The sequence below is a fragment of the Oncorhynchus clarkii genome, chromosome 12 (genome assembly GCF_045791955.1).
Source record: "Oncorhynchus clarkii lewisi isolate Uvic-CL-2024 chromosome 12, UVic_Ocla_1.0, whole genome shotgun sequence".
NCBI lineage: Eukaryota > Metazoa > Chordata > Actinopteri > Salmoniformes > Salmonidae > Oncorhynchus > Oncorhynchus clarkii.
The window spans coordinates 6,032,200-6,059,675 of NC_092158.1; the positions used below are offsets into that span (position 1 = coordinate 6,032,200).

Below are 27,476 nucleotides of genomic sequence, written 5' to 3' on the forward strand. Positions count from 1 at the left end.
TTGGATTTTTTTTTAAATGATCGTACAACAGACCACATTTACACCCTCCACACTAATTGATAAACAAGTAAACCAAAACAAAGGCAAAATCTACTTGTGTTTTGTAGATTTCAAGAAAGCATTTGAATCAATTTGCCACGAAGGTCTTTTTTTATAAACTAATAGAAAGTGGTATTGGAGGGAAAACATGTGATGTTATTAAATCAATGTACACTAAAAACAAATGTGTGGTTAAAATTGGCAACAAGCAAACAGACTTCTTCTCTCGGGGACGGGGAGTGAAACAGGGCTCCCCAATAGGTCCAACACTATTTAACATCTACATTAATGAATTAACAACAACAAACAGACTTCTTCTCTCAGGGACGTGGAGTGAAACAGGGCTGCCCAATAAGTCCAACACTATATAACATCTACATTAATGAATTAACAACAAGCAAACAGACTTCTTCTCTCAGGGACGGGGAGTGAAACAGGGCTGCCCAATAAGTCCAACACTATTTAACATCTACATTAATGAATTAACAACAACAAACAGACTTCTTCTCTCAGGGACGGGGAGTGAAACAGGGCTGCCCAATAAGTCCAACACTATTTAACATCTACATTAATGAATTAACAACAAGCCAACAGACTTCTTCTCTCAGGGACGGGGAGTGAAACAGGGCTGCCCAAAAGGTCCAACACTATTTAACATCTACATTAATGAATTAACAACAACAAACAGACTTCTTCTCTCAGGGACGTGGAGTGAAACAGGGCTGCCCAATAAGTCCAACACTATTTAACATCTACATTAATGAATTAACAACAAGCCAACAGACTTCTTCTCTCAGGGACGTGGAGTGAAACAGGGCTGCCCAAAAGGTCCAACACTATTTAACATCTACATTAATGAATTAACAACAACAAACAGACTTCTTCTCTCAGGGACGTGGAGTGAAACAGGGCTGCCCAATAAGTCCAACACTATTTAACATCTACATTAATGAATTAACAACAAGCAAACAGACTTCTTCTCTCAGGGACGGGGAGTGAATCAGGGCGGCCAACACTATTTAACATCTACATTAATGAATTGGCAAAAACATTAGAAGAATCAGCAGCAACTGGTCTCACCCGACACAACACTGAAATCAAGTGTCTGCTGTAGACAGATTAACTGGTGCTGCTGTCTCCCACTAAAGAGGGGTTACAGCAGCACCTAGATCGTCTTCATGTTCTGTTCTGTCAGACCTGGGCTCTGACCGTTAACCACAGGTTCTGTCAGACCTGGGCTATGACCGTTAACCACAGGTTCTGTCAGACCTGGGCTCTGAACGTCAACCACAGGTTCTGTCAGACCTGGGCTCTGACCGTTAACCACAGGTTCTGTCAGACCTGGGCTCTGACCGTTAACCACAGGTTGTGTCAGACCTGGGCTCTGACCGTTAACCACAGGTTCTGTCAGACCTGGGCTCTGACCGTTAACCACAGGATCTGTCAGACCTGGGCTCTGACCGTTAACCACAGGTTCTGTCAGACCTGGGCTCTGACCTTTAACCACAGGTTCTGTCAGACCTGGGCTCTGACCGTTAACCACAGGTTCTGTCAGACCTGGGCTCTGACCGTTAACCACAGGTTGTCAGACCTGGGCTCTGACCGTTAACCACAGGTTCTGTCAGACCTGGGCTCTGACCGTTAACCACAGGTTCTGTCACATCTGGGCTCTGACCGTTAACCACAGGTTCTGTCAGACCTGGGCTCTGACCGTTAACCACAGGTTCTGTCAGACCTGGGCTCCGACCGTTAACCACAGGTTCTGTCAGACCTGGGCTCTGACCGTTAACCACAGGTTCTGTCAGACCTGGGCTCTGACCGTTAACCACAGGTTCTGTCAGACCTGGGCTCTGACCGTTAACCACAGGTTCTGTCAGACCTGGGCTCTGACCTTTAACCACAGGTTCTGTCAGACCTGGGCTCTGACCGTTAACCACAGGTTCTGTCAGACCTGGGCTCTGACCGTTAACCACAGGTTCTGTCAGACCTGGGCTCTGACCGTTAACCACAGGTTCTGTCACATCTGGGCTCTGACCGTTAACCACAGGTTCTGTCAGACCTGGGCTCTGACCGTTAACCACAGGTTCTGTCAGACCTGGGCTCCGACCGTTAACCACAGGTTCTGTCAGACCTGGGCTCTGACCGTTAACCACAGGTTCTGTCAGACCTGGGCTCTGACCGTTAACCACAGGTTCTGTCAGACCTGGGCTCTGACCGTTAACCACAGGTTCTGTCAGACCTGGGCTCTGACCTTTAACCACAGGTTCTGTCAGACCTGGGCTCTGACCGTTAACCACAGGTTCTGTCAGACCTGGGCTCTGACCGTTAACCACAGGTTCTGTCAGACCTGGGCTCTGACCGTTAACCACAGGTTCTGTCAGACCTGGGCTCTGACCGTTAACCACAGGTTCTGTCAGACCTGGGCTCTGACCGTTAACCACAGGTTCTGTCAGACCTGGGCTCTGACCTTTAACCACAGGTTCTGTCAGACCTGGGCTCTGACCGTTAACCACAGGTTCTGTCAGACCTGGGCTCTGACCTTTAACCACAGGTTCTGTCAGACCTGGGCTCTGACCGTTAACCACAGGTTCTGTCAGACCTGGGCTCTGACCGTTAACCACAGGTTCTGTTAGACCTGGGCTCTGACCGTTAACCACAGGTTCTGTCAGACCTGGGCTCTGACCGTTAACCACAGGTTCTGTCAGACCTGGGCTCTGACCGTTAACCACAGGTTCTGTCAGACCTGGGCTCTGACCTTTAACCACAGGTTCTGTCAGACCTGGGCTCTGATCGTTAACCACAGGTTCTGTCAGACCTGGGCTCTGACCGTTAACCACAGGTTCTGTCAGACCTGGGCTCTGACCGTTAACCACAGGTTCTGTCAGACCTGGGCTCTGACCGTTAACCACAGGTTCTGTCAGACCTGGGCTCTGATCGTTAACCACAGGTTCTGTCAGACCTGGGCTCTGACCGTTAACCAAAGGTTCTGTCAGACCTGGGCTCTGACCGTTAACCACAGGTTCTGTCAGACCTGGGCTCTGACCGTTAACCAAAGGTTCTGTCAGACCTGGGCTCTGACCGTTAACCACAGGTTCTGTCAGACCTGGACTCTGACCGTTAACCACAGGTTCTGTCAGACCTGGGCTCTGACCGTTAACCACAGGTTCTTTCAGACCTGGACTCTGACCGTTAACCACAGGTTCTGTCAGACCTGGGCTCTGACCGTTAACCACAGGTTCTGTCAGACCTGGGCTCTGACCGTTAACTACAGGTTCTGTCAGACCTGGGCTCTGACCGTTAACCACAGGTTCTGTCAGACCTGGACTCTGACCGTTAACCACAGGTTCTGTCAGACCTGGGCTCTGACCTTTAACCACAGGTTCTGTCAGACCTGGGCTCTGACCTTTAACCACAGGTTCTGTCAGACCTGGGCTCTGACCGTTAACCACAGGTTCTGTCAGACCCGGACTCTGACCGTTAACCACAGGTTCTGTCAGACCCGGGCTCTGACCGTTAACCACAGGTTCTGTCAGACCTGGGCTCTGACCTTTAACCACAGGTTCTGTCCGACCTGGACTCTGACCGTTAACCACAGGTTCTGTCAGACCTGGGCTCTGACCGTTAACCACAGGTTCTGTCAGACCTGGGCTCTGACCGTTAACCACAGGTTCTGTCAGACCTGGGCTCTGACCGTTAACCACAGGTTCTGTCAGACCTGGGCTCTGACCGTTAACCACAGGTTCTGTCAGACCTGGGCTCTGACCGTTAACTACAGGTTCTGTCAGACCTGGGCTCTGACCGTTAACCACAGGTTCTGTCAGACCTGGACTCTGACCGTTAACCACAGGTTCTGTCAGACCTGGGCTCTGACCGTTAACCACAGGTTCTGTCAGACCTGGGCTCTGACCTTTAACCACAGGTTCTGTCAGACCTGGGCTCTGACCGTTAACCACAGGTTCTGTCAGACCTGGACTCTGACCGTTAACCACAGGTTCTGTCAGACCTGGGCTCTGACCGTTAACCACAGGTTCTGTCAGACCTGGGCTCTGACCGTTAACCACAGGTTCTGTCAGACCTGGGCTCTGACCGTTAACCACAGGTTCTGTCAGACCTGGGCTCTGACCGTTAACCACAGGTTCTGTCAGACCTGGACTCTGACCGTTAACCAAAAAAACAAACAAATATAACGATATTCCAAAAAAGGTCCGGAAATCAGGATGACAAATATAAATTCTATTTGGACACAGTTCTATTAGAGCTCACCAAAAACTACACATATCTAGGACTAAATATCAGCAACACAGGTAGCTTTCACATGGCTGTGAAACTACACATATCTAGGACTAAATATCAGCAACACAGGTAGCTTTCACATGGCTGTGAATGAGCTGAGAGACAAAGCAAGAAGAGAATTCTATGCCATTAAAAGGAACATCAAAATCGAAATTCCAATTAGAATCTGGCTCAAAATGTTCCAATCAGTTCTAGAACCAGTTGCTCTATATGGCAGTGAAGTACGGGGTCCAATCTCTAATAATGAATTCACCAAATGGGACAAACATCCAATTGAAATACTGCATGCTGAGTTTTGCAAGACTGTATTGCAAGAGTGCAAAGAAAAACTCCAAATAACGCTTGTAGAGCAGAATTGGGCCAATACCCCCTCCTCATTCAAATAGAGAAAAGAGACATCACATTTTACAACAGCCTAAAAACAATTGACCCCAAAACATTCCATCACACAGCTCTACAATGTGAAGAGATGAAACAAGAGAAGAGTCTCCTCAGCCAGCTGGTTCTGAGGCTCAGTTCACCAACCCAACCCATAGAGCCTCAGGACAACACTCAGAAAATCTGGCCCAACCAAATCATCACAAAACAAAAATAAAAATATATATCACCTATTGGAAAGACACCACAAAAAGTCTAAGTAAACTTCAATGCTATTTGTCTCTAAACAGACAGTACATGGTGGCAGACTATCTGACCACTGTGACTGATAGAAAACTGAGGAAAACATTGACTAGGTACAGACTCAGTGAGCACAGTCTGGCAATAGACAAACCTGGCTGCCCACCTGGTTGTCACAGACAAACCTGGCTGCCCAGAGAGGACAGTGGCTGCCCAGAGAGGACAGTCTGGCTATAGAGACCGGTCGACACAGACAAACGGCTCGTCACAGACAAACCTGGCTGCCCAGAGAGGACAGTCTGGCAATAGAGACCGGTCGTCACAGACAAACCTGGCTGCCCAGAGAGGACAGTCCGGCTATAGAGACCGGTCGTCACAGACAAACCTGGCTGCTCAGAGAGGACAGTCTGGCTATAGAGACCGGTCGTCACAGACAAACCTGGCTGCCCAGAGAGGACAGTCTGGCTATAGAGACCGGTCGTCACAGACAAACCTGGCTGCCCAGAGAGGACAGTCTGGCTATAGAGACCGGTCGTCACAGACAAACCTGGCTGCCCAGAGAGGACAGTCTGGCTATAGAGACCGGTCGTCACAGTCTGGCTACAAACCTGGCTGCCCAGAGAGGACAGTCTGGCTATAGAGACCGGTCGTCACAGACAAACCTGGCTGCCCAGAGAGGACAGTCTGGCTATAGAGACCGGTCGTCACAGACAAACCTGGCTGCCCAGAGAGCACAGTCTGGCTATAGAGACCGGTTGTCACAGACAAACCTGGCTGCCCAGAGAGGACAGTCTGGCTATAGAGACCGGTTGTCACAGACAAACCTGGCTGCCCAGAGAGGACAGTCTGGCTATAGAGACCGGTCGTCACAGACAAACCTGGCTGCCCAGAGAGGACAGTCTGGCTATAGAGACCGGTCGTCACAGACAAACCTGGCTGCCCAGAGAGGACAGTCTGGCTATAGAGACCGGTCGTCACAGACAAACCTGGCTGCCCAGAGAGGACAGTCTGGCTATAGAGACCGGTCGTCACAGACAAACCTGGCTGCCCAGAGAGCACAGTCTGGCTATAGAGACCGGTTGTCACAGACAAACCTGGCTGCCCAGAGAGGACAGTCTGGCTATAGAGACCGGTTGTCACAGACAAACCTGGCTGCCCAGAGAGGACAGTCTGGCTATAGAGACCGGTCGTCACAGACAAACCTGGCTGCCCAGAGAGGACAGTCTGGCTATAGAGACCGGTCGTCACAGACAAACCTGGCTGCCCAGAGAGGACAGTCTGGCTATAGAGACCGGTCGTCACAGACAAACCTGGCTGCCCAGAGAGGACAGTCTGGCTATAGAGACCGGTCGTCACAGACAAACCTGGCTGCCCAGAGAGCACAGTCTGGCTATAGAGACCGGTTGTCACAGACAAACCTGGCTGCCCAGAGAGGACAGTCTGGCTATAGAGACCGGTTGTCACAGACAAACCTGGCTGCCCAGAGAGGACAGTCTGGCTATAGAGACTGGTTGTCACAGACAAACCTGGCTGCCCAGAGAGGACAGTCTGGCTATAGAGACCGGTCGTCACAGACAAACATGGCTGCCCAGAGAGGACAGTCTGGCAATAGTGACTGGTCGTCACAGACAAACCTGGCTGCCCAGAGAGCACAGTCTGGCTATAGAGACCGGTCGTCACAGACAAACATGGCTGCCCAGAGAGGACAGTCTGGCAATAGTGACTGGTCGTCACAGACAAACCTGGCTGCCCAGAGAGCACAGTCTGGCTATAGAGACTGGTCGTCACAGACAAACCTGGCAGGAGAGAGAGGGAGGGAGGGAGGGAGGGAGGGAGGGAGGGAGGGAGGGAGAGAGAGAGAGAGAGAGAGAGAGAGAGAGAGAGAGAGAGAGAGAGGGAGGGAGAGAGAGAGAGAGCAGCATCATCCATGACTACTGTCAGCACTAATGAGAGCAGCTGTCTTAAAGACAGGACATATAGCATTTACACACACACACTTTAGCACACTGCACTCCAGGCTTGGGTTGCCATCACTCCTGGTCTCCCATCTATCTACCTCCCCAGTCCCCCTCACCCCACAGCGTTATCCCCTCACTCCTGGTGTCCCATCCATCTACCTCCCCAGTCCTCCTCACCCCACAGCGTTATCCCCTCACTCCTGGTGTCCCATCCATCTACCTCCCCAGTCCCCCTCACTCCTGGTGTCCCATCCATCTACCTCCCCAGTCCCCCTCACCCACCAGCGTTATCCCCTCACTCCTGGTGTCCCATCCATCTACCTCCCCAGTCCCCCTCACCCACCAGCGTTATCCCCTCACTCCTGGTGTCCCATCCATCTACCTCCCCAGTCCCCCTCACCCCACAGCGTTATCCCCTCACCCCACAGCGTTATCCCCTCAACCCTGGTGTCCCATCCATCTACCTCCCCAGTCCCCCTCACCCCACAGCGTTATCCCCTCACCCCTGGTGTCCCATCCATCTACCTCCCCAGTCCCCCTCACCCCACAGTGTTATCCTCTCACACCTGGTGTCCCATCCATCTACCTCCCCAGTCCCCCTCACTCCTGGTGTCCCATCCATCTACCTCCCCAGTCCCCCTCACTCCTGGTGTCCCATCCATCTACCACCCAGTCCCCCTCACCCACCAGCGTTATCCCCTCACTCCTGGTGTCCCATCCATCTACCTCCCCAGTCCCCCTCACCCCACAGCGTTATCCCCTCACCCCTGGTGTCCCATCCATCTACCTCCCCAGTCCTCCTCACCCCACAGCGTTATCCTCTCACACCTGGTGTCCCATCCATCTACCTCCCCAGTCCCCCTCACTCCTGGTGTCCCATCCATCTACCACCCAGTCCCCCTCACCCACCAGCGTTATCCCCTCACTCCTGGTGTCCCATCCATCTACCTCCCCAGTCCCCCTCACCCCACAGCGTTATCCCCTCACTCCTGGTGTCCCATCCATCTACCTCCCGAGTCTCCCTCACCCCAGAGCGTTATCCCCTCACCCCACAGCGTCACCCCACAGCGCGTTATCCCCTCACCCCTGGTGTCCCATGGCGTTATCCCACTCCACCCATCTACCTTCCCAGTCCCCCTCACCCCACAGCGTTATCCCCTCACTCCTGGTGTCCCATCCATCTACCTCCCCAGTCCCCCTCACCCCACAGCGTTATCCCCTCACCCCACAGCGTTATCCCCTCACCCCTGGTGTCCCATCCATCTACCTCCCCAGTCCCAGTCCCCCTCAACCCTGGTGTCCCATCCATCTCCCTCCCCAGTCCCCCTCACCCCACAGCGTTATCCCCTCACCCCACAGCGTTATCCCCTCACCCCTGGTGTCCCATCCATCTACCTCCCCAGTTCCCCCCACCCCACAGCGTTATCCTCCCACCCCACAGCCCACCCCACAGCGTTATCCCCCCACCACACAGCGTTATCCCCTCACCCCACAGCGTTATCCCCTCACCCCCCGGCGTTATCCTCTCGCCCCACCGCGTTATCCCCTCGCACCCCGGCGTTAGCCTCTTGCCCCACAGCGTTATCCCCTCACCCCCCAGCGTTATCCTCTCGCCCCACAGCGTTATCCCCTCACCCCCCAGCGTTATCTTCTCGCCCCACAGCGTTATCCACTCGCCCCACAGCGTTATCCCCTCACCCCACAGCGTTATCCCCTCACCCCACAGCGTTATCCCCTCGCCCCACAGCGTTATCCACCCACCCCACAGCGTTATCCCCTCACCCCTCCCCTCCTCACCATGTTTGGTCTATGCAGCTTCATCCTCTGAGTCTCTGCTGGATTCGACGGTCCGCGCCAACCCATCTGCCATCAGTGCATCCTCCAGAGTCCTGCGGGCCTGGATCACCTTTAGCTCCTGTTCCCTGTGGACACAGAGAGGACTGGGTTAGGAATGGACACAGAGAGGACTGAGTTAGGGATGGACACAGAGAGGACTGAGTTAGGGATGGACACAGAGAGAGAGGGCTGGGTTAGGGATGGACACAGAGAGGACTGGGTTAGGGATGGACACAGAGAGGACTGGGTTAGGGATGAACAGAGAGAGGACTGGGTTAGGGATGGACACAGAGAGAGAGGGCTGGGTTAGTGTGTGGGGGCTGGGTTAGGGATGAACACAGAGAGAGGACTGGGTTAGTGTGTGTGGGGGCTTGGTTAGTGTGTGTGTCCTGGGTTAGGGATGAACACAGAGAGAGGGCTGGGTTAGTGTGTGTGGGGGCTTGGTTAGTGTGTGTGGGCTGGGTTAGTGTGTGGGGGCTGGGTTAGGGATGAACACAGAGAGAGGACTGGGTTAGTGTGTGTGGGGGCTTGGTTAGTGTGTGTGGGCTGGGTTAGTGTGTGTGGGCTGGGTTAGGGATGAACAAAGAGAGGGCTGGGTTAGTGTGTGTGGGCTTGGTTAGTGTGTGTGGGCTGGGTTAGGTTGTGTGTGTGGGCTGGGTTAGTGTGTGTGGGCTGGGTTAGTGTGTGTGTGGGCTTGGTTAGTGTGTGTGGGCTGGGTTAGTGTGTGTGGGCTGGGTTAGTGTGTGTGGGCTGGGTTAGCGGAGTGTGTGGGCTGGGTTAGCGGAGTGTGTGGGCTGGGTTAGCGGAGTGTGTGGGCTGGGTTAGCGGAGTGTGTGGGCTGGGTTAGCGGAGTGTGTGGGCTGGGTTAGCGGAGTGTGTGGGCTGGGTTAGCGGAGTGTGTGGGCTGGGTTAGCGGAGTGTGTGGGCTGGGTTAGCGGAGTGTGTGGGCTGGGTTAGCGGAGTGTGTGGGCTGGGTTAGCGGAGTGTGTGGGCTGGGTTAACGGAGTGTGTGGGCTGGGTTAGCGGAGTGTGTGGGCTGGGTTAGCGGAGTGTGTGGGCTGGGTTAGCGGAGTGTGTGGGCTGGGTTAGCGGAGTGTGTGGGCTGGGTTAGCGGAGTGTGTGGGCTGGGTTAGCGGAGTGTGTGGGCTGGGTTAGCGGAGTGTGTGGGCTGGGTTAGCGGAGTGTGTGGGCTGGGTTAGCGGAGTGTGTGGGCTGGGTTAGCGGAGTGTGTGGGCTGGGTTAGCGGAGTGTGTGGGCTGGGTTAGCGGAGTGTGTGGGCTGGGTTAGCGGAGTGTGTGGGCTGGGTTAGCGGAGTGTGTGGGCTGGGTTAACGGAGTGTGTGGGCTGGGTTAGCGGAGTGTGTGGGCTGGGTTAGCGGAGTGTGTGGGCTGGGTTAGCGGAGTGTGTGGGCTGGGTTAGCGGAGTGTGTGGGCTGGGTTAGCGGAGTGTGTGGGCTGGGTTAGCGGAGTGTGTGGGCTGGGTTAGCGGAGTGTGTGGGCTGGGTTAGCGGAGTGTGTGGGCTGGGTTAGCGGAGTGTGTGGGCTGGGTTAGCGGAGTGTGTGGGCTGGGTTAGCGGAGTGTGTGGGCTGGGTTAACGGAGTGTGTGGGCTGGGTTAACGGAGTGTGTGGGCTGGGTTAACGGAGTGTGTGGGCTGGGTTAGCGGAGTGTGTGGGCTGGGTTAACGGAGTGTGTGTGGGGAACAATAGAGCAGCCAGGGTGTCTGGTCCAAACAGCTTTATTACAGGACAGAGCCTCACTTCTTAATTAGAGGAGGAAAGGACTAAACACACACACAACACACAGAAAGGAAAAGGTTAGGAACTGTTTAGAGGGGCCTCCTGTGGTGTCACTCCATAGAACTGTTTAGAGGGGCCTCCTGTGGTGTCACTCCATAGAACTGTTTAGAGGGGCCTCCTGTCAATTTCGGGCATGTCCAAAACATGTGCAGTAAGGTAGCAGGGGCCTGCTTACATGGTTACCTTAGCTACCTTAGCTTTCTTGGGAACAGGAACAATGGTGGCCCTCTTGAAGCATGTGGGAACAGCAGACTGGGATAAGGATTGATTGAATATATCCGTAAACACACCAGCCAGCTACCAAAACCTGCGGGCTCCTCTTCACTGCAGCCGACGTGAGTAAAACATTTAAGGGTGTTAACCCTGGCAGGGCTGCAGGCCCAGACGACATCCCCAGCCGCGTCCTCAGAGCATGCACAGACCAGCTGGCTGGTGTGTTTACGGATATATTCAATCAATCCTTATCCCAGTCTGCTGTTCCCACATGCTTCAAGAGGGCCACCATTGTTCCTGTTCCCAAGAAAGCTAAGGTAACTGAGCTACATGACTACCGCCCCGCAGCACTCACTTCCGTCATCATGAAGTGCTTTGAGAGACTAGTCAAGGATCATATCACCTCCAGCCTATCTGACACCCTAGACCCACTCCAATTTGCTTACCGCCCCAATAGGTCCACAGACGATGCAATCTCAACCACACTGCACACTGCCCTAACCCATCTGGACAAGAGGAATACCTATGTTAGAATGCTGTTCATCGACTACAGCTCAGCATTTAACACCATAGTACCCTCCAAACTCGTCATCAAGCTCGAGACCCGTTCTGAGCCCTCTCCTGTACTCCCTGTTCACTCAAGACTGCGTGGCCATGCACGCCTCCAACTCAATCATCAAGTTTGCGGACGACACTACAGTGGTAGGCTTGATTACTAACAACGACGAGACGGTCTACCGGGAGGAGGTGAGGGCCCTCGGAGTGTGGTGTCAGGAAAATAACCTCACACTCAACGTCAACAAAACAAAGGAGATGATTATGGACTTCAGGAAACAGCAGAGGGAGCATGCCCCTATCCACATCGACGGGACAGTTGTTTTAAGTTCCTCAGCGTACACATCACAGACAAACTGGATTGGTCCACCCACACAGACACCTCTTCAACCTCAGGAGGCTGAAGAAATTTGGCTTGTCACTAAAAGCACTTCTACAGATGCACAATCGAGAGCATCCTGTCGGGCTGTATCACCGCCTGGTACGGCAACTGCTCCGCCCACAACCGCAAGGCTCTCCAGAGGGCTGTGAGGACTGCACAACGCATCACCGGGGGCAAACTACCTGCCCTCCAGGACACCTACACCACCCGATGTCCCAGGAAGGCCATAAAGATCATCAAGAACAACAACCACCCGAGCCACTGCCTGTCATCATCCAGAAGGCGAGGTCAGTACAGGTGCATCAAAGCAGGGACCGAGAGACTGAAAAACAGCTTCTATCTCAAGGCCATCAGACTGTTAAACAGCCACCAGTAACATTGAGTGGCTGCTGCCAACATACTGACTCAACTCCAGCCACTTAAATAATGGAAATTGATGGAAATTGATGTAAAAATGTATCACTAGCCACTTTAAACAATGCCACTTAATATGATGTTTACATACCCTACATTACTCATCTCATATGTATAGGTTTATACTGCACTCGATACCATCTACTGCATCTTGCCTATGCCGTTATGTACCATCACTCATTCATATATCTTTATGTACATATTCTTTATCCCTTTACACTTGTGTGTATAAGGTAGTAGTTTTGGAATTGTTAGGTTAGATTACTCGTTGGTTATTACTGCATTGTCGGAACTAGAAGCACAAGCATTTCGCTACACTCGCATTAACATCTGCTAACCATGTGTATGTGACAAATAAAACATTTGATTTTGCCAAAACGTTCTCAATTGCCATGGCAAACAGCTGAGGGGACAGAGGACAACCCTGTCTTGTCCCACGTTGAAGTTGGAAATAAGATGAAAAGTTATTATTTGTGCGGACTGCAGCCATAGGGGAGGAGTAAAGGATTTTTGATCCAGGACATAAAATTGGAACCGAATCCAAATTGTTTGAGAGTGTAAAATAGATAAATCCCAATCTACCCGATCAAACGGCATCAAATTCTCAGCATCAAGTGATAACAATATCTCTGGATTGTCCGATGAAGAGGGCTTATAAAGACGTCTGATGTTGAAAAAAACGATTTTTTTTAATGAAATCAGTTTGATCTATAGAGATAATGGAGTAAATGACTGACTCAAAACCAGTTTGATCTGTAGAGATAATGGAGGATAGGATTGACTCAAAACCAGCTTGATCTGTAGAGATAATGGAGGGAATGACTGACTCAAAACCAGTTTGATCTGTAGAGATAATGGAGGGAAGGACTGACTCAAAACAATAGGCAATCATCTTAGAAAGTATCTTTACATCACAAATCAGTAAAGAAGTTGGCCTATATATGAACCACACTCAAGAGGTTTTTATCTACCTTTTTCAGAATAAGTGAAATACATTTTTGTCTCATTTCTTGACGGTAAAGAGTTTGTGGAGAATGATTCCTCAAATACGGAAAACAAGAGAGGAGAGAGTTGATTTATTAGAATTTGCTCATAAATCCTTCGGGTCCAGGGGGATTTACCACACTGCATAGATTTAATTACCAACACAATCTCTTCTACAGAGAACTGTTATTCTAATTCAGCAGCTATCTCAGGTTCAACTGTAGGAACATCTAAGTTCTCAAAGAAGGTGTGGAGTAAGGTGGCATTTACCAGCGGACCCCGAAGTGTATAATCGTGAGTAAAAGTTATGAAAGCATGAATTGACCTCTAAATCATCAATACGTGTGTTATCCAGCTCGTCAGTGATCTCAGTGTGCCCTTCTCCCCTGATTTCGCTCCGTATTCATCATTTCGTATGGAGATTTACTCATGCGAAGTTCAGCTCGTCGAGTTGAGAGAAGATCAAACTCTGTCTGATGTGTCAAACGTTGTTTTAGTAAATCTGCAGATGAAGAGTGTAAATATGCCATAACCAAATCCAAGATTTTTATTTGTATGTACCCCTCAGCGTTGAATATTACACTCACTTAATCTTGCTCTGTACTAAATAATTTGTCCCCTTAAAATAAGCCTTCATTGATTCCCATGCTGTTGGAGGGGGTTTGAAATAAGAGAAATAGATCCATTTGAAAGGATATAAAAGCAACAAAGGTTTCTTCTGATAGCAGTAGTGATTTAACCCAACCAGGGCAATAATTAGACTGTGTATTCGCTACAAGTAGTTTCATAGAGGAAGATGATCCAAAATGACGATAGCTTGGTAATCACACTCCGCGATAAGTGGCAGAAATCTATCGTCTTATAAAAAAGTAGTCTATATGTGAGAAGGTCTTATGAACTGGCGAGCAAAACATATTACTCCACAGGTGTGGGATTGTGGAAACGCCACACATCAGATAGGTCTTAAGAAAAAACTGAATTGTGGATACTGTCTTTGATGAAGATGATACCCTTAGGAGAGCTACGATCCAGACTGGGCGACAGTACACAATTCATATCACCACCTAGTATTAGGTAGGTGCGTGTCCGTATTTGGTAATCAAGAAAATACATTTGTGAAGAATGAACTGTTATTCAAATTTGTTGCATAAGATAACAGGGTGTATTATACAGTCTTCCTACTACATGAATGACATGGCCTGCTGAGTCTGCCTCTACATTTGACATTGAGAACGGTATGTTCTTACTTATTAAAATGGCTGCTCCTCTAGATTCAGAATGAAAGTTGGAATGATATGATTGACCGATCCCACCCTCCTGCGGTCTAAAGTGCCGAGCCGTGCGTCCTGAAGAAAGGAGACGTCTACTTAAAGGTGATTTAAATGAGAAACGGCCCTTTTATGGTTCACTGGGTGATTTAAAGATTTAACATTTCAGCTAGTAAAAGTGACCGAGCAACCAGCTGTCCCTCTCATGATATTAGCCATGTAAAGTCAACCAGCTGTCCCTCTCATGATATTAGACCTAGCCATGTAAAGTCAACCAGCTGTCCCTCTCATGATATTAGACCTAGCCATGTAAAGTCAACCAGCTGTCCCTCTCATGATATTAGCCATGTAAAGTCAACCAGCTGTCCCTCTCATGATATTAGACCTATGTAAAGTCAACCAGCTGTCCCTCTCATGATATTAGACCTAGCCATGTAAAGTCAACCAGCTGTCCCTCTCATGATATTAGCCATGTAAAGTCAACCAGCTGTCCCTCTCATGATATTAGCCATGTAAAGTCAACCAGCTGTCCCTCTCATGATATTAGACCTAGCCATGTAAAGTCAACCAGCTGTCCCTCTCATGATATTAGACCTAGCCATGTAAAGTCAACCAGCTGTCCCTCTCATGATATTAGCCATGTAAAGTCAACCAGCTGTCCCTCTCATGATATTAGCCATGTAAAGTCAACCAGCTGTCCCTCTCATGATATTAGACCTAGCCATGTAAAGTCAACCAGCTGTCCCTCTCATGATATTAGACCTAGCCATGTAAAGTCAACCAGCTGTCCCTCTCGTGATATTAGCCATGTAAAGTCAACCAGCTGTCCCTCTCATGATATTAGACCTAGCCATGTAAAGTCAACCAGCTGTCCCTCTCATGATATTAGACCTAGCCATGTAAAGTCAACCAGCTGTCCCTCTCATGATATTAGACCTAGCCATGTAAAGTCAACCAGCTGTCCCTCTCGTGATATTAGACCTAGCCATGTAAAGTCAACCAGCTGTCCCTCTCGTGATAGTAGACCTAGCCATGTAAAGTCAACCAGCTGTCCCTCTCGTGATATTAGACCTAGCCATGTAAAGTCAACCAGCTGTCCCTCTCGTGATATTAGACCTAGCCATGTAAAGTCAACCAGCTGTCCCTCTCGTGATGTTAGACCTAGCCATGTAAAGTCAACCAGCTGTCCCTCTCGTGATATTAGACCTAGCCATGTAAAGTCAACCAGCTGTCCCTCTCGTGATATTAGACCTAGCCATGTAAAGTCAATCAGCTGTCCCTCTCGTGATATTAGACCTAGCCATGTAAAGTCAACCAGCTGTCCCTCTCGTGATATTAGACCTAGCCATGTAAAGTCAACCAGCTGTCCCTCTCGTGATATTAGACCTAGCCATGTAAAGTCAATCAGCTGTCCCTCTCGTGATATTAGACCTAGCCATGTCAAGTCAACCAGCTGTCCCTCTCGTGATATTAGACCTAGCCATGTAAAGTCAACCAGCTGTCCCTCTCATGATATTAGACCTAGCCATGTAAAGTCAACCAGCTGTCCCTCTCGTGATATTAGACCTAGCCATGTAAAGTCAACCAGCTGTCCCTCTCATGATATTAGACCTAGCCATGTAAAGTCAACCAGCTGTCCCTCATGATATTAGACCTAGCCATGTAAAGTCAGGTGGGAAAGGGATAGATGCCAGATTACAATAACAACTAATCCATTAAACATTTTTCAAATTAGTAAATAATAAAAAAAAGTTGTAGAAGAATAAAAAAACGTAAACAAACAATATTCTGAAGTCTGGCATGAAAAAGTAGAGCCATCCCCCTGGTCACCTAATAGAACAAGGTAACCACTAATCCCCACACATGATGTGTATGTTATGCGGAACACTTAACCTAGAGAGAGCCCCGATGAAATAGTGAAGGATTTAAAACAAGTTGAACATAATAAATAAATAAATAAATAAGAAATACTTATTTATAACCCAAAACAAGACGGTTTTAAAAGATCGTAAAAAAAACATTTTATAAATCACATCTTACAGCAATACCACTCCGGAGCGCTCTGGGGGAGGTTTTCATCAAGGATCTCTCTGTACTTTGCTCCATTCATCTTACCCTCTATCCTGACTAGTCTCCCATTCCCTGCCGCTGAAAAACATCCCCACAGCATTATGCTGCCACTGGATGGTGCCAGGTTTCCTCCAGACGTGAAGCTTGGCATTCAGGCCAAAGAGTTCAATCATGGTTTCATCAGACAAGAGAATCTCGTGTCCTTTAGGTTCCTTTCGACAAACTCCAAGCGGGCTGTCATGTGCTTTTTAATGAGGAGTGGATTCTGTCTGCCCACTCTACCATAAAGGCCTGAGATGTTTGTCCTTCTGGAAGTTTCTCCCATCTCCACAGAGGAACTCCGGAGCTCTGTCAGAGTGACCATCGGGTTCTCTAGGAAGAGTCATAGTGGTTCCAAACTTCTTCCATTAAGAATGATGGAGGCCGCTGTGTTCTTGGGGACCTTCAATGCTGCAGAAATGTTTTGGTACCCTTCCCCAGATCTGTGCCTCGACACACTTCTGTCTCGGAGCTCTACGGACAATTCCTTCGACCTCATGGCTTTGTTTTTGCTCTGACATGCACTGTTAACTGTGGGACCTTTATATAGACAGGTGTGTGCCTTTCCAAAGGACAATTCATTGAATTTACCACAGGTGGACTCCAATCATGTTGTAGAAACATCTCAAGGATGATCATTGGAAACAGGATGCACCTGGGCTCAATTTCGAGTCTCATACCAATGGGTCTGAATACTTATGTAAATAAGTAATTATGTAGATTGATGAGAAAAAACAAATATTTAATTAATTTTAGAATAAGGCTGTAATGTAACAAAATGTTGGGGTCTGAATACTTTCCGAATGCACTGTGTTTCTTTGTAGGCTATATCCTTGAAATAACTGAAATAACATTGCCTACAGAATTAATTTTCCTTCTTAGACTCCCTGTCTGTCTCCTGACCTATTTAGAGTGTTTATATGCTGTTTAATATGACATGTAGTCTTTTTGAAATGATGAGGGCTTCTTACGTTCACCTTTTCATGTTTATTCAAATACTTTTCACTCAAATCCATATGTACAGGTAGAGTCAGCGCAGGTAGAGTCAGCACAGGAAGGGTCAGCACAGGAAGGGTCAGCGCAGGTAGAGTCAGCGCAGGTAGAGTCAGCACAGGTAGAGTCAGCGCAGGTAGAGTCAGCGCAGGAAGGGTCAGCGCAGGTAGAGTCAGCACAGGAAGAGTCAGCGCAGGTAGAGTCAGCGCAGGTAGAGTCAGCGCAGGAAGAGTCAGCGCAGGAAGAGTCAGCGCAGGAAGAGTCAGCGCAGGAAGAGTCAGCGCAGGTAGAGTCAGCGCAGGAAGGGTCAGCGCAGGAAGGGTCAGCACAGGTAGAGTCAGCGCAGGTAGAGTCAGCGCAGGTAGAGTCAGCGCAGGTAGAGTCAGTGCAGGTAGAGTCCGCGCAGGTAGAGTCCGCGCAGGTAGAGTCCGCGCAGGTAGAGTCCGCGCAGGTAGAGTCCGCGAAGGTAGAGTCAGAGCAGGTAGAGTCCGTGCAGGTAGAGTCAGCGCAGGTAGAGTCAGCGCAGGTAGAGTCCGTGCAGTTAAGAGTCTGTGCAGGTAGAGTCAGCGCAGGTAGAGTCCGTGCAGTTAAGAGTCAGTACAGGTAGAGTCCGTGCAGTTAGAGTCCGTGCAGTTAGAGTCCGTGCAGTTAGAGTCAGTGCAGTTAGAGTCAGTGCAGGTAGAGTCCGTACAGGTAGAGTCCGTACAGATAGAGTCAGCGCAGGTAGAGTCCGTACAGGTAGAGTCCATACAGGTAGAGTCCATACAGGTAGAGTCAGCGCAGGTAGAGTCAGTGCAGGTAGAGTCAGCGCAGGTAGAGTCAGCACGAATCAATAGCTAACCAGTCAGATCTGTCTTCTCTCATTCTGTGGGATGATCTGTCTTCTCTCACAGTGGGATTATCTGTCTTCTCTCATTCTATGGGATGATCTGTCTTCTCTCATTCTATGGGATGATCTGTCTTCTCTCATTCTATGGGATCACAGAGGCATGAGAAAAACGGATCCATTCCACACCTCTTCTCCCTCTTTCCTCTCCACTCCACTATTCTTCTTCCTCTCCACTCCTTCTCTCCTGTCCTCTCCTTCTCTCCTGTCCTCTCCTTCTCTCCTCTCCACTCCCTCTCTCCTGTCCTATTCTCCCTCTCACCTCCTCTCTCCTCTCCTCCCATAATAACCCAGAGAGAGCTGGTTATCGGAGCTCAGCTCCGTGTGCCATCATGCCTTTGTATACACTGCCATCTACAGGATTAACACTGCACTCATAAGAGCTCCCAGTAACATGAAGGGAGAGGAGGGCTCCGGTGAAAAGTAGTGAAAGGTGTTTCATGCCTTATAGTTCCAACAGATATGACTAAGTGACTGGTGACTGGATGACTGGCTGGCAACTGGCTGGCTGGTGACTGACTGGCCGGCTGGTGACTGGCTGGCTGGTGACTGGCTGGTGACTGGCTGGCTGGCTGGTGGTGACTGGCTGGTGACTGGCTGGCTGGCGACTGGCTGGCTGGTGACTGGCTGGCTGGTGACTGGCTGGCTGGCGACTGGCTGGCTGGCGACTGACTGGCTGGCTGGCGACTGACTGGCTGGCGACTGACTGATTGGCTGACTGCCTGGTGACAAGAGACAGATCCCTACAGATGACGCCAGAAGAAATGGAGTCATAGTCTTAATCCACTCCTTCTCTCTGAACCATGTCACCTAGTGTATAGCAGATAATGTGTTTCCATACCAAGGGAAGGCGGCAATCATTTCTACTTCACCACCAAAGTAGATCTGCACTGAGAACAAATTTCAAGGTAAAGGTCACCCTCTATTGTCAAAAGTAGTCCACACTACAAAGGGAAAGGGGTACCAATTTCAGATGCGATCTATATGTTGTTTGTGATAAAGAGTTTGTTAAAACACTCTTCCCATTGAGAGCCCTCAGCTCACCTTCACTATTATGAGTCCTGCAGGACTTCACAGACACGATGTTCTAGAATCGTTGGGTCTATGTTCTAGAATCTTTGGGTCTGTGTTCTAGAATCTTTGGGTATATGTTCTAGAATCTTTGGGTCTGTGTTCTAGAATCTTTGGGTCTATGTTCTAGAATCTTTGATTACCCATCAGCCTAGATCTTTCCCTGGCTACTGGTGTTCCTCAATCTGGATTCAGGCCGGGTCATAGTACCACCCCCACTGCATCCCTGGTGTTAAATAACGTGGTAAAGGGTATGTATAAAAATGAAAGACTTGTGCTGCCCTCTTCATTCACCTATCGAAGGCTTTTGATACTGTTGTCCACTCTTTACTAATGCAAAGATTGTCTGCAATTGGCCTGGATCAAGCATCATGCAATACCTGACAGACAGAACACAAGGGGTATTCTCTGATGGCGTTAAGTCAGGTTTCCGTGACATTAGGAAAAGGTGTCCCACAGGGTCCGATGTTTGGCCCTATACTTTTTACGGTCTATTTAAACAATATAGGTCTATATGCCAAACAAAAAGTGTAACATACATCTGTTTGCAGATGACACTGTTGTGTATGCTGTTGCTCCCACGGTTGACCAGGCTGTGTCAGAGCTATTGCCCTGCAGAAAGCCTTTGTTGAACTGAAATAGGTAGTTAATGCAGGTAAAAACCACCGGGTATGTGTTATTTTCAAAAACACTTGTATCTGATGATTTATGCATATGTACATTGGATAGTGTCCTCATTGAAGGTATCCTCATTGACGGTGTCCTCATTGACTTGTCCTCATTGACTTGTCCTCATTGACGTGTCCTTGTTGACGTGTCCTCGTTGACGTGAACTCGTTGACTTGTCCTCATTAATGGTGTCCCTGCTTATAAATATCTGGGCATCTGGATTGACAAAAAAGGACAATTTTAAAAAGCATATTGATGAGTTAGTTAAGGAAAAAAATGAATTCAACTGAATGTTCTGGTGCCTGAGGCAGTTCAACTTGATATTCTGGTGCCTGAGGCAGTTCAACTGGATGTTCTGGTGCCCGAGGCAGTTCAACTTGCTGTTCTGGTGCCTGAGGCAGTTCAACTTGATGTTCTGGTGCCTTCAACTGGATGGCAGTTCAACTGGATGTTCTGGTGCCCGAGGCAGTTCAACTTGATATTCTGGTGCCCGAGGCAGTTCAACTGGATGTTCTGGTGCCCGAGGCAGTTCAACTGGATGTTCTGGTGCCTGAGGCAGTTCAACTGGATGTTCTGGTGCCCGAGGCAGTTCAACTTGATATTCTGGTGCCCGAGGCAGTTCAACTGGATGTTCTGGTGCCCGAGGCAGTTCAACTGGATGTTCTGGTGCCCGAGGCAGTTCAACTGGATGTTCTGGTGCCTGAGGCAGTTCAACTGGATGTTCTGGTGCCCGAGGCAGTTCAACTGGATGTTCTGGTGCCTGAGGCAGTTCAACTTGATGTTCTGGTACCTCTGGGGCAGTTCAACTTGTTGATTAAGGACCTCTTTGCAGAGGAATGGATTGTTTTTCTTGAATGGCTTGTAAATCTTTTTATGATGCTGTATTTGTAAATTGTATAAATTGTGTATATGTAGCACTCCCTTGTGAAAGAGGCCTTGGTCTAAATGGGACCACATGAGAAAATAAACGTTCAATAACGATAACAACAATACGTTAGACAGAACCTCCTAACAGGCACATCACAGTTCCCTATGTAGAGGATAGGATCAATGGAGGAGAAGCATAATTACACATAACACTCCTGTTGAGGACTGGGACAATAACACTCCTGTTGAGGAATGTTGGGACACAATAACACTCCTGTTGAGGACTGGGACAATAACACTCCTGTTGAGGACTGGGACAATAACACTCCTGTTGAGGACTGGGACAATAAGACTCCTGTTGAGGACTGGGACAATAAGACTCATGTTGAGGACTGGGACAATAAGACTCCTGTTGAGGACAATAACACTCCTGTTGAGGACTGGGACAATAACACTCCTGTTGAGGACAATAAGACTGCTGTTGAGGACTGGGACAATAAGACTCCTGTTGAGGACTGGGACAATAACACTCCTGATGAGGACTGGGACATTAACACTCCTGATGAGGACTGGGACAATAACACTCCTGTTGAGGCCTGGGACAATAACACTCCTGTTGAGGACAATAACACTCCTGTTGAGGACAATAACACTCCTGTTGAGGACAATAACACTCATGTTGAGGACAATAACACTCCTGTTGAGGACAATAACACTCCTGTTGAGGACTGCGAATAACACTCCTGTTGAGGACTGCGAATAACACTCCTGTTGAGGACAATAACACTCCTGTTGAGGACTGGGACAATAACACTCCTGTTGAGGACTGGGACAATAACACTCCTGTTGAGGACAATAACACTCCTGTTGAGGACAATAACACTCCTGTTGAGGACAATAACACTCCTGTTGAGGACAATAACACTCCTGTTGAGGACAATAACACTCCTGTTGAGGACTGGGACAATAACACTCCTGTTGAGGACTGGGACAATAACACTCCTGTTGAGGACTGGGACAATAACACTCCTGTTGAGGACTGGGACAATAACACTCCTGTTGAGGACTGGGACAATAAGACTCCTGTTGAGGACTGGGACAATAAGACTCCTGTTGAGGACTGGGACAATAAGACTCCTGTTGAGGACTGGGACAATAACACTCCTGTTGAGGACTGGTTGACAATAACACTCCTGTTGAGGACAATAACACTCCTGTTGAGGACAACAACACTCCTGTTGAGGACAATAACACTCCTGTTGAGGACAATAACACTCCTGTTGAGGACAATAACACTCCTGTTGAGGACAATAACACTCCTGTTGAGGACAATAACACTCCTGTTGAGGACAATAACACTCCTGTTGAGGACAATAACACTCCTGTTGAGGACAATAACACTCCTGTTGAGGACAATAACACTCCTGTTGAGGACAATAACACTCCTGTTGAGGACAATAACACTCCTGTTGAGGACAATAACACTCCTGTTGAGGACTGGGACAATAACACTCCTGTTGAGGACTGGGACAATAACACTCCTGTTGAGGACTGGGACAATAACACTCCTGTTGAGGACTGGGACAATAACACTCCTGTTGAGGACTGGGACAATAACACTCCTGTTGAGGACTGGGACAATAACACTCCTGTTGAGGACTGGGACAATAACACTCCTGTTGAGGACTGGGACAATAACACTCCTGTTGAGGACTGGGACAATAACACTCCTGTTGAGGACTGGGACAATAAGACTCCTGTTGAGGACTGGGACAATAAGACTCCTGTTGAGGACTGGGACAATAAGACTCCTGTTGAGGACTGGGACAATAAGACTCCTGTTGAGGACTGGGACAATAAGACTCCTGTTGAGGACTGGGACAATAACACTCCTGTTGAGGACTGGGACAATAACACTCCTGTTGAGGACTGGGACAATAACACTCCTGTTGAGGACTGGGACAATTAACGTATAACCATTCATTAATTAACATATAACCGACAGTTATGGATTAAGACGGTGATGAAATGAAAATAACCATCATAAGTATTAAAAAACAATGCATTTTGTGTGTTTGGAACCAACAGCTGAGTGTGGTTGAGTGAGATAGAAACACAATGAATAGAACAGACTTGGAACCTCTAATCCTGGCAGTATAACGGGTCAACTCATACGCTCGCTCACTCTACGGCTGCCAGGTATTGTGATGCAATAATTGCCGTGGTAATGTAGAATATTCATTCAAATGATGTTTAATTGATGTGGCTCACGCATTCTATTCATTCTTTTTCTATGGCATCACATTCAGTCAGGATGAGGAGGAGAAAATGTACAAAAACAATGTACAATGTACAAAAAAATGGAGAAAAAAAATGCCCCCCCCTCCACCCTCGAACACGCATGGTGAATGTTTCCATATGGACTGAAACACTAAGAATTTGCCCATTACATCAGAGAAGAAGCGTATCTCCTAGCCGCACGTGTTCAGTTCTCTCTGTGAGCAGCTCTCTGCAAATGCCAAAATGGTCATTTCAGTTGTGCTGTCGCTCTGTCTCCCTGACGCTAGCTTCCATACAAAACAATAGGCCTCCTGCTCTGGCAGGATTAGAGTTGGGAGGGAGAGGTGGGAGCTCTGTGTGTGTGTGTGTGTGTGTGTGTGTGTGTGTGTGTGTGTGTGTCACAGTGGGAGCTGTCTGAAGTGAGGAGAATCTACTGCAACTCAAACAATTTTCAGGTTTTAATGTCACGTACACAGGTGAAGTGAAAATCCATAACAACGTCATGCCAGAAACGACAAGAAGAAGAACACGAGAAAGTAAGTAATCGTACTATATACAGGGTCAGTAAATACCATACTATATACAGGGTCAGTTAATACCATACTATATACAGGGTCAGTTAATACCATACTATATACAGGGTCAGTTAATACCATACTATATACAGGGTCAGTTAGTACCATACTATATACAGGGTCAGTTAGTACCATACTATATACAGGGTCAGTTAATACCATACTATAAACAGGGTCAGTTAATACCATACTATAAACAGGGTCAGTTAATACCATATTATTTACAGGGTCAGTTAATACCATACTATATACAGGGTCAGTTAATACCATACTATATACAGGGTCAGTTAATACCATACTATATACAGGGTCAGTTAATACCATACTATATACAGGGTCAGTTAGTACCATACTATATACAGGGTCAGTTAATACCATACTATATACAGGGTCAGTAAATACCATACTATATACAGGGTCAGTTAATACCATACTATATACAGGGTCAGGTTAATACCATACTATATACAGGGTCAGTTAATACCATACTATATACAGGGTCAGTTAATACCATACCATATACAGGGTCAGTTAATACTATATACAGGGTCAGTTAATACCATACCATCCAAATACAGGGTCAGTTAATACCATACTATATACAGGGTCAGTTAATACCATACTATATACAGGGTCAGTTAATACCATACTATATACAGGGTCAGTTAGTACCATACTATATACAGGGTCAGTTAATACCATACTATATACAGGGTCAGTTAATACCATACCATATACAGGGTCAGTTAATACTATATACAGGGTCAGTTAATACCATACCATATACAGGGTCAGTTAATACCATACCATATACAGGGTCAGTTAATACTATATACAGGGTCAGTTAATACCATACCATATACAGGGTCAGTTAATACTATATACAGGGTCAGTTAATACCATACCATATACAGGGTCAGTAAATACCATACTATATACAGGGTCAGTTAATACCATACTATATACAGGGTCAGTTAATACCATACTATATACAGGGTCAGTTAGTACCATACTATATACAGGGTCAGTTAGTACCATACTATATACAGGGTCAGTTAATACCATACTATATACAGGGTCAGTTAATACCATACTATTTACAGGGTCAGTTAATACCATACTATATACAGGGTCAGTTAATACCATACTATATACAGGGTCAGTTAATACCATACTATATACAGGGTCAGTTAGTACCATACTATATACAGGGTCAGTTAATACCATACTATATACAGGGTCAGTTAATACCATACTATATACAGGGTCAGTTAATACCATACCATATACAGGGTCAGTTAATACCATACTATATACAGGGTCAGTTAATACCATACTATATACAGGGTCAGTTAATACCATACTATATACAGGGTCAGTTAGTACCATATTATATACAGGGTCAGTTAACACTATACTATATACAGGGTCAGTTATACCATACTATATACAGGGTCAGGTAATAACACTATACTATATACAGGGTCAGTTAGTACCATACTATATACAGGGTCAGTTAATACCATACTATATACATGGTCAGTTAATACTATATAGAGGGTCAGTTAATACCATACTATATACAGGGTCAGTTAATACCATACTATATACAGGGTCAGTTAGTACCATACTATATACAGGGTCAGTTAATACCATATTATATACAGGGTCAGTTAACACTATACTATATACAGGGTCAGTTAGTACCATACTATATACAGGGTCAGGTAATACCATACTATATACAGGGTCAGTTAATACCATACTATATACAGGGTAGGTTAATGCCATACTATATACAGGGTCAGTTAATACCATACTATATACAGGGTCAGTTAATACCATACTATATACAGGGTCAGTTAATACTATATAGAGGGTCAGTTAATACCATACTATATACAGGGTCAGTTAATACCATACTATATACAGGGTCAGTTAATACCATACTATATACAGGGTCAGTTAATACCATACTATATACAGGGTTAATACCATACTATATACAGGGTCAGTTAATACTATATAGAGGGTCAGTTAATACCATACTATATACAGGGTCAGTTAGTACCATACTATATACAGGGTCAGTTAGTACCATACTATATACAGGGTCAGTTAGTACCATACTATTTACAGGGTCAGTTAGTACCATACTATATACAGGGTCAGTTAATACCATACTATATACAGGGTCAGTTAATACTATATACAGGGTCAGTTAATACCATACTATATACAGGGTCAGTAAATACCATACTATATACAGGGTCAGTTAATACCATACTATATACAGGGTCAGTACCATATTATCATTGTACAGGGATGCTGGAGTGATGGAAATAGATACTTTTGTATAGATAGTGTATGTGGACACCCCTTCAAATTAGTGGATTCGGCTATTTCAGCCACACCCCGTTGCTGACAGGTGTATAAAATCGAGCACACAGCCACGCAATCTCCATAGACAAACATTGTCAGTAGAACGGCCTTACTGAAGAGCTCAGTGACTTTCAACGTGGCACCGTCATAGGATGACACCTTTCCAAAAAGTTCCAAACAGCCTCTGGAGGCAACGTCAGCACAACTGTTCGTCTGGAGATTCATGAAATGTGTTTTCATGGCCGAGCAGCCGCACACAAGTCTAAGATCACCATGCGCAATGCCAAGAGTCAGCTGGAGTGGTGTAAAGCTGGCCGCCACTGGACTCTGGAGCAGTGGAAACGCGTTCTCTGGCTGTCCGACGGACGAATCTGGGTTTGGCAGATGCCCTGTGACAGTGTGTAGGGCCCTGCGACAGTGTGTGGGGCCCTGCGACAGTGTGTGGGGCCCTGCGACCACAGCAGATCAATACCACATCAGATCAATACCACATCAGATCAATACCACATCAGATCAATACCACATCAGATCAATACCACAGCAGATCAATACCACAGCAGATCAATACCACAGCAGATCAATACCACATCAGATCAATACCACATCAGATCAATACCACATCAGATCAATACCACATCAGATCAATAACACAGCCCACAGCACATCAATACCACAGCAGATCAATAACACAGCCCACAGCACATCAATACCACAGCAGATCAATACCACAGCAGATCAATACCACAGCAGATCAATACCACAGCAGATCAATAACACAGCCCACAGCACATCAATACCACAGCAGATCAATACCACAGCAGATCAATACCACATCAGATCAATACCACAGCAGATCAATACCACAGCTCAGAGGCGAGACGTGCACAGTGCACTGTAATTATGTATGCACTGAGGACCCCGAAACCCACCAGGTTCTTACCGGATGTCCTGATCAGTGACTATGAAGGCCTTACACAGGGGCTGCGACGTGTTGAGCCAGATAGCAGGGTTCTTCTCTGCAGCCGAGGTCGTCTGGCCCGTGATGGGGGAGGAGCTCATGTGGAGGGCGCTGGCGATGGCCGAGAGGAGCGTCTCGTCTGACGTGTCTGGCCCCACGCCTGATACAGGACAACACGACGGCAGGAACATGGGTCACAAACAGAACAATAGGCAGAACACCCCAACCTCCACAGACGAACTCACATAACTCATTGTGTTTGTTTAAATGACTCATTATGTCTTGGACTTTTAATTAAAAATTTAAAAATTTGCTTGACTCTTTCTTCT

At 47.7% G+C, this 27,476-nt stretch overlaps 1 protein-coding gene across 1 annotated transcript in view; it reads right to left on the reverse strand.

Annotated features, from left to right (window-relative positions):
- The window catches only part of LOC139421815 (methyl-CpG-binding domain protein 2-like), a 68,358-nt gene that overhangs the window by 16,395 nt on the left and 24,487 nt on the right, over positions 1-27,476 (reverse strand). The window contains exons 5-6 of the mRNA XM_071172935.1: positions 27,130-27,307; positions 8,706-8,830 (exon numbers count right to left, since the gene is read on the reverse strand). Coding sequence (XP_071029036.1) covers positions 8,716-8,830; positions 27,130-27,307 — 293 coding nt within the window. The 3' untranslated portion in view covers positions 8,706-8,715. The remainder of the gene's footprint in view (positions 1-8,705; positions 8,831-27,129; positions 27,308-27,476) is intronic.